This window comes from Tribolium madens, unplaced genomic scaffold, assembly GCF_015345945.1.
Source record: "Tribolium madens isolate multiple individuals breed KSU strain unplaced genomic scaffold, Tmad_KSU_1.1 Scaffold_97;HRSCAF=244;Tcas5.2_LG3a, whole genome shotgun sequence".
Lineage (NCBI taxonomy): Eukaryota > Metazoa > Arthropoda > Insecta > Coleoptera > Tenebrionidae > Tribolium > Tribolium madens.
In genome coordinates, this window is record NW_025401069.1 from 49039 (window position 1) to 63423 (window position 14385).

The window sequence follows — 14385 nt, forward strand, 5'->3', positions numbered from 1 at the left end:
CCCCCCCGTCCCCCAAATTAAGGCCCACAATGGGCGCTCCAACCCAGCGACCCAGCTAGCCGGCTAGCGTTCAGTCGTTCTCGTTCATCCAGTTAACTTTACTTCTTTAAGTGAGGTGCAGTGTGTCTTGTTGGTGCCACGATGTTCCGCTTCAAAAACAAAACCGCTAGTGATTAATAAATAAAAACATGCTGTGGTTGAATTAAAATTTTAACTGTTTTACATATGTTTTAAAGAATAATTGCTAGTTCTTTACTAACATAAGAAGTATGGATTTTCTTTGGAGATACCGTAGATTTTCTATACCAAAAAGGTAATTATTTTGACCAATTTGTTTAATTTTTACTCATTATTATTATTATTATTATTATCTAACATTATTAATTATCTGCTGTCGAAAGCAACTACATCTGATTTGATAACACTCAAATAAGTACTTACAACCAATATTTCCAATTTTCAAATATTCGTACTTATAGTTCTTCTTGAAATAAGTGAGAAACAGAGTCAATTGCTTTATGGATGTAATTATCCTTGGAGAACCCACAGGCGGCTACCGGTGATTTTAACCCCCAATAAAAATATCTCCGAACTTAGCCAGCTGGGCTGGTTTCCAGGGCCGTATTCACTTTAAACAAAGCTTTATGTATGAAAACTAAGCTATTCAATAGCTAATGTTAAATGCTGCGGTTTCTTTTTCTGTGCAGCTTTTAATATAAAAATGTTTTTTTATTGGTTGTAACGTATTTTTTTAAATAACTCGACTCGAACAATTTCCTGAGTCCGTCTCTGCTTGCAAGAAAACGCAACATTTTGACCTGCCGCAACGGGTTTTAAACAGTTTATGACTAGAAATTGATACCCAGCTCTTAGGGTGCAATAAAGCAATTGACTGACTCTGTTCACACTTGTTTCTAGAAGAATTACACCTATTATTATAGACTGTTTTACACAAGAGGTTTTTTTATTCGGATAATAGTTATTTATTGTAAGACTCATATGATATACAACCTTTTATCCACAACCAAACAATATAAACTAAATCAACATTTTGGAAACATTTTTTCTTGTCACCAAAAAGATTGACGTTTTCTCATCGTGATTTTTACTATAATTTAAATTAATAACTCGCGTCTTATTTCTACTGCTAGCCCTCGTGGTATGAAAATTTGTTTTTTTTTTGTAATAACTTAGGAATCATAAAATTTTGAACAGTTACTTGCGAGAACATACCTTTTATAGTAAAATCGTTTTCATAAGACCTACGAAAAATTTTATGATACCATTATAAGGGATTAACCAAACAATGGCTTGAATTTGTAACACTCCATAAATGGCACGTTCCTTTGCAAGTGTTGCTGCACCCACTAAAATAAAACAGGGCCGTATTTAAAACTAAAGTAGTGGTAGAGTTTTACCAAGCTCTTATTAAAAAAATCAGCTTTATTTAATAATAGCTTGTTAATAACCACCTGGCTTTTTTAAATTTCTTAAAATACTTGACTTTAAAAACAACTACATCAAAAACTATTAAAACATTTCAAGTATTTTAGACAAAAAGAAAGTAAGTAATCGGCCCTGTTAAAAACTGACCTGCTTCAGGGTCCGAGTGGGTTCCACTAATTTATGGTTTGTTTACCCTCTGATTTACTCTTAGCAATACCGCATTTAACTTAAAAGTTATAAAATTTTTAGTAGGTCTTAGGAAAACGATTCTACTATAAACTGGTAATTACGAAAATATCTACTCAACTTCTGGTTGCTGCAGTTACAGGTCACATTTTCTGTGTTTTTCTGTTTTTTTTTGCTTTCTTAGCACTAATTTTTTAATGTTCAAATCGATAGAGTAATCATTTGCAAATAAAAAACGCATAACTTTTTATAACACCCTGGTTTGATCTTTTATAAATTTAAGTTGAAGTGTGCTGTTTGGTCACTATGTTTAATTTATAAAATCTAAATATTTTAATATCCACGTTATCTTTGAAATGTAAGGTTGGCCATTTAATTTATTGCAAAGTTGGCAGCCCCTAGCCCGCTACCTTTAGTGTGTGGGTTGTGTCAATGTTGACAGCAGAAATAACTAAATTGTGTCAACAATTGTGACAGGCACAGTAGATTTTATATGTGAATTTTTCCAAAATTGTCATTTTTGGTAGATATGCCCCTATAAAAAAACAATTGCATGTTTAAAGTCGGATTTACACAACTCAAATTTTACAAATCAACACAGGGAAGTGGCCACTATGAATTGGCCGCGACTTTATATGCTTTTTCACTGCTGCCGAAATACGTTCTCTCTTACACTTCTACCTACCTATAGCGCCGCTCACTCGCACTTATAAATAATATTCTCGATCACCTGGCTGGTATTAATTCTACCATAATGGTCCGTCTTTTTGAAAATATTAATTTTTAATAACAAAGATTACTGTGTTAAAAGTTCAAAGTGCCTCAAATACATTTTTTGGATTTTTAGCAAAATAAATTTACAAATGCCTGGCTAGGTTTTAAAACCGATAAAATAATCTGGCTTTTGATTTTTCAACTTCTCAAAAATGAAATTTGAGGATATGAAAATTTCAAGACGCCTCAAGAATTTTTTTTCAAAAAATTTGAGGGTTGCTAAACTTCCGCAACCTCTCAGCCAAGGGTATTTGTGTGGAACTAACAGGTATTTTAAAAATTTATTTATAAATTAATCATTTTTTTTAGAAGTGTTGGTTTGACTATTCCAAACGCGAATTAACGGGGCTCAAATTATCGAGGTTCCACTGTAGTTAATTTGCTTTAAAGAGCAACAACATTGTGTTCAAAAAGCATGAAGAAACTACACATTTTAAAAGCTTTTCACGACCTTCGGCACTTCCGTATTTAATGATCACAGCCTTCTCGATGAAATAAAAGTACGTCCCCTGTATTCGGACAATTTTAATTAATCATAAACAAAAAAAAACAACTTTTTAACGTTTTCTAATCTGTTGACCTCATGACACCATAGGGTGAGTGAGGTACTTTTCTTAGGTAACTATTATTTCTAATAACAAACGTATGTCATAAAAACTTTAACTTTATCTTTAGTTGCGTTTTAAAGTGCATTTTGTCTTTAATTTGACATTTGTCTTTAATTTAAAATTTACGTTATCATAAATTGTCATTTTAAAATTGTCTGTTTATTGTCAAAAATTATTGCAAATTAATTATTAATTACCTTTCTCAGTGTAGACAAAATTTTGCATGCTAGGATCCACTCTCAAGATACACGCTGATATAACTAAATCTGTATTTTCCAGTGAGCTAAAGTTTAATCCGTGAGTAAGTTATACTTTAGCTCACTCGCACGTTATACGATACCTTGTTCATTTTTTCTAACACTATTATCTTATACTGTTTCTATGGTGCATTTAAGCTTACCTTTTAGCTTGACGGTAAAATACGCTTTATTTTAAAGTATACTTGAGTGCAAAAAAAAACGCAAATTGTCAAAAACAAAATTGTCAAATTTTTCAGAGATTTACATAGTGTGAATAAGGTTGTTTCCAAAAAGGTTAGAAAACTATCAAAAGAAACGTCTTATTTGGTGGTTCTACCAGTGCAGTGTCATAGTCAGTGTTAAAAACGAAATGGAAAAACTTGATACAAGTTTGGAAAATGCCAAACAATTATGAAATTGTGACAAAGACAACGTCAAAAACCTGGCATTTATTATTGGTCAAATTACATTATAAAAAAAATCAATTTGCGTTTTTATTGCACTCAAGTGTACGTCGTGAATAGCAACGTCTCTTATGAGTCTTTAAATTACGCTGATGCATATTTTTTGTCAATTTTGACATTATTTTGTCATTGTAATAATTTCTGAATTTGGTAAATTTTTTTGATTCAATATTAATGTTGCAAACAATCTTGAAGACCACCGCCTCCTCCGGTCGCTCGAATTTAAACTACCTACCGCCACAGAATAAATACTATAACAGAAACCCCACTCCGTACGAAATCGTAAATCGAAATAGAGTATTGACTTCAACATGTGAGAGAGACAGCATGATTGGGAAAGTCGTAATGAAAACAAAGAACGCAAAATCACGTGGTTTGGGTCAATGCTCGTATTGGCGAATTGGCAGCAAGCACCAAATTTAAATAGACACTTTGTTGAAACAAATAATTTATTTATTCTTCTTTTCTTATGCCTATTTTGGCTGCACAAGTCAATCACACACTACACAATAAAGACACACTGAAATACGCTTCGAAAAGTCTAGATAAATCACTGAAAAGACAAAATTCCATCATTGTGCAACGAAGCTGTCGACATGTTTTGATCAGCTGGTTTGTTTGGGTCACATTCGCTATCTCATGCTAGTGTTGAGGACAACACCTCTCACTCTACGCTGTATCTAGACGTTAGCAGATCGTTGGTTTCGCCGGTCGCTCCAGTGACCTCGGGTATTTATTTAATCCGGTAGTGCACTTAAGGCTTCAGACCCCCTGAAAGCTGGCGTATACCTATTACATGTAAATTTATTTCATTGTTTTTAGCCGCAAATTTAGACTTGAAGAGTTTCTTGATGTTTGTAGTGTTTCTTTAAAGGTAAATGGAGACCAGGGAAATATTCCCGCTTTAAATAAGTTAATAGATATTTTTTATTGAATAAAATGTGAAAATTTTAATTATTAAGATTTTTTGATAACGGTATACCGTATTGAATTAAAAAAAAACAGTTTTTAGGTAATTTAAAAATACAGTGCCCTGATATAATGCTAATTTGATAACTGTTCTTGATTCTTTGATACGTATATAAAGCAAAAATTAAATTGAAAGTAGGCAACCAATAATACACGATTTTCTGTACCTGGAGCACAATTTATGACAGGCTGGGCCGGACCGCAGGGTGTAACCCACAACATGATGGTTTTATTGCGTTTGTTCAAAGCAAAGATATGCATCTGCACCCCTCAAGAAGAGAATTGTTAGTTCATTCCAAAACTTCATTTTTTTAATTATTCGACTATTTAAAAATAAATTAAAATAATAGATAGGTTTGGTATAAAGGCAGTAAGCCCAATACGTAAACCTAAAAAATTAAAAATTAAAATATAATATTTATATTAATTTCACTGAGGACGGTTTTTGCTTAGGAATTATTATATGGGTTGGTCTTTACGGACAGCTCTAATTAGCCAAATTAATTTTGTGTTAAAAACGATTCTAGGTATTTGTGGTGAGACACATATTATGTTTATCGTTATTGTGTTATGTGTATTACAAAATTGCAGCTTCCATCGAAGTCGAAGTATTTTTCCAATTTTGAAAACATTTATGAGGAGGGGCCGTTTGTTTCTTTTTCTTGTAATACATACATTTTTTACAATTTTTATTTTTGACTCATACGTATAAAATTTTTTTACTTCTAGCACCGACTATTGTTGCAACACCAGATGATGCGTTGTAATTTGATTTATACGAACGTTTAGACCAAGCACCGTAACACGACAACCGTAATGTAAGGTACTCCATCTTCATCAATTTCACCGGCTTCAATTGCCAATGCACGCTCTTCTTGACCGGGTGCTAACATTTCGTCCAAAGCAACGTTTTCCGCAATATCTAAAATTTTTCTTTCTGTTTTAATATATGTTTTTTTATTAAGTTGTGGAATATTCAAAGCTGCGCAAAATTCTGTTAGTTGAGAATAACCAGCACCTATTGCTACTGTGCCACAAACAGCTGCTTCATTTACTTCATTTGTGCGATTTTCTTTTTCGGTACTAACACTTCCTTTGCCCCACACATACTACATTTGTATTTAAAAACACTTTTAAACCCCAAAAGTGTTTCTTGAATTATGTTAATGTTCAAAAAACTACAAGAAAAAATGTCATGTTTTAAGTTTTTTAATTCCAAAAATAAATGCCCTATGTCAACAATCCTTCGACCACTTGGAACAAAATTTTGTTCTTGACTAGTTTCTTTCTCAATAATAAACACTTCATCGTCATCGGAACTCGATTCAATTGACTGAAAACTACATTCTGCAAGACTTGATTTACTTGGAAGATCAGTTTTAGATCTCCTTTTCGTTGTTTTTTCCAATAATTACGCATTATTTGTTTTCGACTTTTTCTTTTTTTTTGAAAGAAATTGTTTAGAATTATTACCCATAATTTCAATACAACGTTTTCAACAAGTGATAAGAAATTAGGAATTACACTTACCAAGGAGAGGTCACAATAACACTAATTTAGTATGTAATTAAATAGATACCCAATAAAATAACTTATAAATTAAAAAAGCACAAATATCACTGTTCAAAAAGTATCACTTATTTCAAAGCACTGGGGTGGAAGAGAGCCACTAGCAAACTGCAAAGAATCAAAAAGTAAACAAGTTATAAAATTGTACGTTTTCAATATATAAGTCCCTACCACCACCCTAAAATTTAGCAAAACCCACCACTAAACATATATTTATTTTTTTATTTTTATTTAAATAATGATAGTTTTTGTTAAAAATGACTTTGTTTTTTATCTGAAAGCTGTTTCTTTGAGTTGCTATTTATCAAAATTATGTTTTTCCCACACATTTTTTTATTTAACTTGCAAACTCATTTTTCAAAGTGACATTATTGTCAAAAAATTAAAACCGCCAATGTGATGGGAATTAAAAGGCAGAGAAAAATTATTCTAAGTCCAAAATCAAGAGAAAAATGAACTTTTCTTTCTACTGAGCTAGAATCTGAATCTCTGAAATAAGAGAAACTCATCGATGGTGAAATTCTGTTTGTTTACATTATTTCCATTTTATGACTAAAGGGACAAGGCACCAGGTAGAGAAGGTCGGATGATTGACAGCTGCCACAAAATGCCGAGTATGCAACTAACAGTACACCAAATCTGAATAGTTCATTCGGTACCCTAGAGCCTTAAGGCGTGTGTGCGTTAAAATGGTCTAGAGATGTGGTTTCCATATGTAAAAAAATTAACTAAATCTTAATGTCATGTAGGTATTTATTTACTTATTCTGTTTCGACAGTAGCTTCATGTAGTGAACTTAAATGTATGTTGTACGTTAAATAAAAAATATACGGTTTAATTGATAAGTAGGAACTTGTAAGGATGTTGTAAAATTAAAGTTTTTTTTTAAATTTTTAACATTTTGTTATTTTCGTTATTTTGTCTAAATAATAATAGTCCAATTGCGAACGGCACTACTTATTTCATGTCTTTTTAACATAGAATTGAAATAAAACGAAACGAATCGATATTAATGCCTACTGAATGACGACAATAAATGACTGATTGGACTGATTAGAAAAAATGTATTCCTTGCAGACTTGAAAGGAACAATAATTCCAGGAAAGCTGTTTACTAGATAAAGGAAATCGGCAAACTAACAGATTTTATACTTACTGGGAATAAAACCGGGCCTGAAAGGTGAATTTCTAGGAATCAGCATTAAACATTATTCACATAATAAAAGGCAGTCAGTTTTATATTAAAAAAAAGTTGTTTGAAATATAAAACAAAAACAATTCCAATATCAATTATAACAATGGTAAATAAAAAAAAGATTTGTAAATTACATTGTTGGGGTGTAGGTACGTGCACCCAACTCCAATATTTCTTAAAAACGCGCCTGCAAATCATAGCCAATAGCGCTGCACACATGTACGGAAAGCTACGGGTAATGCCGACTAAAGACGATAGCTCTTTAAATGAGTAGTGCACTTTCATCTTCCTCTAATTTTCGTCTCCTTGTCGAGTGAGGATTCTGTTATAGTATTAATACTCTGTGCTACCGCCTCGATTTTTAAACTATAATTTTCCGGTAGTCAAATTTTCGACCCTGGCACCGTCTCTTGTATTGAACTAAAATTGCCGGCAAATTTAAAACTGACGGAAGATGTCAGATGGCTGTCAGAATTTGCTTTAAGGTTATAACACGGACAAAAATAAAATTCCAAATAAAATTCATACAAATAATAAACAATCGTTCGATTTAATTTAATTCAAGTGTTTAATTTGAAAACTAGTTTATTTTTAACACACTATAGTTTTAAAATTTTTCTGCTAGTGGGTTTATACAATTTTTTTTTAAATGGAAACCTACCATAATTTTTTTTTTAGACAACGAGCTTGTCAGAAGAATTGTTGCTGTGCAAAATTTTCTTTGGTAAACCTCACACTTTTTTGTTAAAAAAATGTTTGACTTACAAAAATTAAAGATATTTTTTTAGTAAACTACCAGTTTTTTTGGAAATTCATTAATAAATGTTTAAAGGTTGTAAAGGAGCGATGCGACTGTACATAAAATACTGTTATCTTGGCCTTTTGTCAACTTCTTGGTTTAGGAGTGACTTTTTCTCCGTCCGAACATTTAACTGGTATAATAATATAGTTATCGTCTCGTATGTAGTACATACATACGTATCGTCCAGTCCGTTTTTTATTATATGCCTGTGGATCAATTAATAATTTGAAAAAAAAATAATTTGAAAAAAGTTTGGCTATCTCTCTTCAACATTTGTAAACAGCCTCGTTGCTTTGTCGCTACGTATTTGTGTTAGATCGGTTACGATATTTATCTCACTTTAACAAATCCAACTAAAGTAACTAAGTGACGTTCGTCAAAAGTGTATTTTGGCGTCAAGTACAGCTACATTATCATTTTCGAATGTAAATTTGGTTCTAGTTGTCAATTGTCAACATAACAATACATATCAAAAATATTTTTATCAAAGTCTTTAAATTAATACCAACTTTTGTAATGCCGAATTTAAGTGAAGTAGAGAACGCCGGAATCGTCACTCCCCTGAAAAATGGTAGGAAAACTATGAATTTAGCGGCAGTATTTAAAGTGTCATCACAATATTTTAACCTATTTTTAATAAAACACGTTCATACCATGGAAAAATTGAAGAAAAAACTCATTTTTTTGACATTTCCCGTTTTTTTTTTAATCGTAGCTGTAGGTCATTTGTAATTTCATTTTTAATGGGGAAAACTGTTTTGAGGCTAATAGGTATTTATACCCTCTATATCATCATAATAATTGTATTCAAGCCCTATAAAAACCTAATACCAGGAACGAGGCAAGGAAGAAACTTTAATTTTTGCCTTTAGTTCCAAAATGTCAAAAGTTGTCAAATATCAAAAACAGACGGAGGTCATGTCGTGTTCTTGATTCACATTTCACCCACCAGCAAATAAAAAAAAAGACTTTACGTACACTTACAAGTAATTATACAGTTATACTCGTAGTGCGGTAAAAAAGTCTTTCTATCAAGTAGGCCTACTAGTTGAGAACGTATGTCTTGGCAGTTCGTATGTTAGCTAGATGTCAAAAAATCATTTAATAAAAATTTAAATATCTCAAAATGAGATGTTGATGTTTATTCATACAAATAATTAAAATGGTTTCCTGTCATAATGTAGGTAGATAAAAATTTATTTGACATTTCTTATTTTCCGCAGACACGTTCTAAATTTTTACACTTGCTTGATAGAAAGATTTTTTAATCGCACTAGTTATAGTATATTACATAACGAGCAGGAAAAATAACGCACAAGTGGGGAGATTTATACACGAGGCGTCAGCACTACGAGTGCGTTAGACACTTTCCAGCAAGTTATGTACAGGGTGCTGCATTTTGGATGTCCGAATAGGGAATCTCCGAAACTAAGAGGTTTAACCAAAAACGAGTGATACATGCTGGGGCTGATTTTTTGAGAAAATAATATTGGTTAAAACCGCATCTCGCTATCGTCTTTTGTTTTCGACTTACAGACAAAAGTTAACATTTTGGCAAAATCTAAAAAAATTCATATCTTTGTTATTATAGAAGATACGGATTTGAAATAAAGACATTATACAGGTACTTTTTTACGTGGAATTTAATAATATACTTAACATTTTTTTTCAGTTACTTGTTTAGCCGTAATAAGATAAATTTTTATTTTTTTTAATGGAAATCATAGGCGGCTATGGCAATTTTGAAAAGGTTATTTTTTTCTGATCTAAAAGATATATATTTGTAAGAGAATATTAATTTTTTATAATTATACTTAAAAAATGAAATACATATTTTGTTTAATAGTTGGCTATGGAAAAACTATTTCACTCCAAATGTGTAAATAATAATCAATAAGAGTTTTGTGAACTGTGAAATGGATGAAAAAATAGATAAAATGAAATAGATAATATTAAAATTTTAAAAATACGATACGTTAAAAGTATCGATCAAATATGCGGGCGCCTCAGAACAAAATTATTACATGTTTTTAAAAAATCCAAAAGTAGGAAGAACAAATGTGTCAACAGTCACAATTAAACACAATTAGAAAAAACATTTTTTGATGGTCTAATAGGGTTAGGAGGAATTACTCGTTTTTGGTTAAATCTCTTAGTTTCGGAGATTCCCTATTCGGACATCCAAAATGCAGCATCCTGTACACTAATTTTTCGACGACTCCATGACAAAAAACATCTTGTTTATAATTAAACGATTTAGGGTCGGTTTATAGAAGGTGAATTAAAATTTATTGTTAAATGCTAATGCGCGATTTACAAGTGAATCTGAGCATCTGATTGGTTGAATTTAGTCACGTCATCAATAAATCTGACGTTTAATTGTAATTAACTTGATGACACTTCTATAAACCGACCCTTAATATTTCTATTAAAGATTTAAGATCGACAGTAATAAATTAGGCGTCTATTAACATTAAATACCAATTGAATTAAGGTGATTTAGGTTAAAGCGTCTACCGGTCGAGTGACTTATAAGATTGTTTAGTATACTGAAACAATTATTGCAAATAATTTGGGATAATAATTAAAAAAAAATTGGCTATGAAAAAGATTGCTACGCTTTGTTACTATGGTAAAAAACGATTCAACAAAATCCATTTTGTTGAAGTTTTTTATGCGGTTTCTTTTATTTGCGCTAACTTCCTTTAAAAAAATGCATTCTTACAAACATGAACCGAAGCCAGGGTCAAGTTTTCTTCCCAGACCGCCTTTTGGAAACAATTTCAAGTAATTGTACATACATCTGGAGGGTTCAGATCAGTCTAAGTCACAATTTTTTTCAAACTGATATAGATGACACTATTGTTAAATCTTTTATTTGGCAATGGACGTAAGACACTACTTTAAGGTATTATCAATTTTCTTTCAATAAAGATTTTGTTTTTCACCTTTAAAAAGGCTTTTTATATACAAATCTTTTTTTTAATGCTTAACTATCTCATTTTAAACATGATCTTTTTTTAAATGCTTAACTATCTCATTTTAAACATGATTTGACTTACACTGATTGGCTTCTGAACCCTCTATATAATTTTTATATAAATAAAAAACGTAAAATTTGCAAATTGTTTGACACTTACTACAGTCCGCGGTGTAAAATAAAATAAACCAAAATATTCCATAATCATGTGCCTATCTATCGGACTCGTTGCCAAAACGGTAGGCACATATTAACAGTACAGTATACAAAAAAATTATTAATGAAAGTCATGCAAAATATTTGTCAAAGCATTTTTGAGTTTTTTTTTTAATGAACACGTTACAAATTGAACTATGGAAGTGGAATGCTTCCACTTCATGAATAACAGACAACAATGACCTTCTTTGTATTGACCCCAGGAAAGGTCCCTGCACTGAAGTACGGTATTTTCACATTAGTTGTAAATAACTCTCGCAAAAAGGTCTGAGATTTAGAATAATTTAAAAAGCATTTCTGAACAATGTGTATTTATATGTTTATTAATATAGGTATTTTTTTGTACACCATCGTTTTCTCCACATTTCAAAACTGGGCTTTCTGTAAAGATCTACTTCTTCAATATTGCAGTTGATTGTTAAAAGATGAATGTGAAAGGTGATATCTTAGTGAAATTATCGAGACGTTCACCGTGACCGCTATAACACTCTCAAAGGTCTTGGACAAAATGCCGTTAACCCAGTCTGTTTATAGACTACTACGATCAAATTTCAAATAAGATATTTTTACAAAAAACCGTTATTTATGCAACTGGTTGGGAGCCGCCAATTTTGGATAACTAGTGTCTCTTTTGGATTTTCAGAACAAGCTAAACATAAGTTCAGAAAACGGTAATTCCTTAAAATAGGTTATCGTGTTCTGTTGTTAAAACCACCGCCTTCTTAATGAAATGTATCATTCCATCTAGGCATTTCGTAAAAAATGCATTGGAGCAGTGATTCCGAGTATTTCCTTAGTTACAGGGGTTGCTAAAGAAATAAAACTTAATTACGAGTATTATTATTTAATAAGAACAAAAAATAACGGAACTATACTTACAATCCATAAAGTGTAAGAAGATGAATGCTCCGCCCATTTTGAATTGTTAGCAACTAACAGGCTTATTGTATCAGCAAAAATTACATTGGTCAATTTTTTTCCATGGCCCCATATAACAAATACAGGTACAATACTTTATGATGCATGTTTTATATTGAAGTCTGTTACGAAGTACTTTTTTTGATTTGTGCAAAAAACACCGAATTTAGGTTTAATCTTTTTAATCATTAATTTCAACTAAACTTCAACGTGACATTTTAAAAGTGTATTATTGAGTTCGGACAACAGTGTTGTCATATTTTTTCTTTTTTTTTAAATAATTACATTTTTTTTAAATTAATAAAAGGTCAATGATGATGATATTTATCTACAAGTCTGATTTTAGTTGGGCAGACGTTTTTGAGACACGCTATACAAAGAAAAACGCATATTATATTCCAGGCCCATAAATCGCATTCTGGTGGTATTGATATGTGTTGTGACAAATAATTTATAAATATTTCATTATGCAAAAAAAAAACGAACTCACACTTATTTAACTTTTCCGTTTACTATGTCCAGCTCATCAGTATCGAACCGTGAACTGTATGCCTGTGTGTAAACAACAGCTATGTACAATAATGTCTTTTAATACGAACAAAGTTATGACTAGACTTAATACCAAAAGTGATAAATCCTCTGATATCTTAGTGAACTTATCTGAAGTATGTGAAATGTTCAGTGACTTAATTAAAGGTGAAATGCTTAAATTTGCCGGAAAAGTCGAAGCGCTTGAAAAACAGGTAAAGGACCTCACGGAAATCAACAATGCCCTCGTTGAAAAATTAACGAACTTAACAAAAATCGAAGGAAAAATAGAAATTTCAGATTCGGTAGAAAATGAAGATGAGAATTTTGAGGTTTCAATGGAAGGACAACTTTGAAAACTTTGAAATGAAAAGAAAAAGAAAGGCAAAAAGCGTACAAAACAAAGCAGTCGTCACATCTCTGAAGGACATATCCATTCCGACAGGTATAACACCAGCAGTGGCATCCTCTTCAGCAAATCTTCAGAAAAAAAAACATGAAATCACAATTGTCAAAGGAACCGCTGGAGCCAATGGCTCTCTAGACAGTTTTCGTGCCCCATCAAGAAAATTATGGTTTTATGTTGGTCGTTGACAAAAATCTGGACGGGACAAGATTTCTTAATTGATAAACTTGACTCCAAGGGTGTAAATGTTTCCTTCAAAGTAAGTACTGACTTTGACGAAAATTTACTTCAACAAATATATGAGCCGAAAAACTGGCCAAAAGATATTATTGTAAAACAATTTAGATTTTTTCGTCAAAAATCACAGCCCAAATCCTTTAAGGATGAAAATTAAAACTGAAAAGATTCTGCCATTGAAAATTACTTGCCAAAATATTCAATGTCTCTCTAATAAAATTCTAAGAATAAATGTCTTTTTAAAAGAATCAGTTCCTGACTTAATTATTCTCTCCGAACATTGGCAATCTGAGACTGAAATAGAGACCATGGTTCTTCAAGGATATCGAATTGGTGCTATCTTTTGTCGGTCAAAAGGTTCACATGGTGATGTGGTGATTTATTTTAAAGATCACTTAAAACTAACGTGTCTTGACGAAGTGGCCAAATTTACTGTACCAAACATTTTTGAGTGCTGTGGGGTGGAACTTGTGGATTTTAAAGTGATTGTTGTTGCCGTCTAGCGCCCTCCTCTGATGAACAACTCGGACAACTCAGTTTTTCTTGAAGCCTTTGACAGTTTGTGTGCGTTTCTCATGTTTTCTAGAAAGCAAATTGTTATTGGTGGTGACTTTAACATTTGTTTTAATTCTCGATCAACGTTGCATGATAGTTTTTCGTCATTATTAGGTGTCTATAATTTATGTTTAACTACAAAATTTCCAACTCGTGTAACTATCAACTCTAGTAATTGTATTGACAATATCATTATACAGGATGATTCTTAAATAGACCGACAAAATTTTATCACAGCTTTCCAAGCATAAATGGAAATAATCAGTACCTTTTTTACGTCGATATTTTTTAGGG

At 31.7% G+C, this 14385-nt stretch overlaps 1 protein-coding gene across 1 annotated transcript in view; it reads left to right on the forward strand.

The window, feature by feature from the left end:
- Nucleotides 1-84: 84 nt before the first annotated feature.
- The window catches only part of LOC123014366 (heparan sulfate 2-O-sulfotransferase pipe), a 64877-nt gene continuing 50576 nt past the window's right edge, over nt 85-14385 (forward strand). The window contains exon 1 of the mRNA XM_044413435.1: nt 85-313. Within this exon, the coding sequence (XP_044269370.1) occupies nt 270-313 (44 nt within the window). The 5' untranslated portion in view covers nt 85-269. The remainder of the gene's footprint in view (nt 314-14385) is intronic.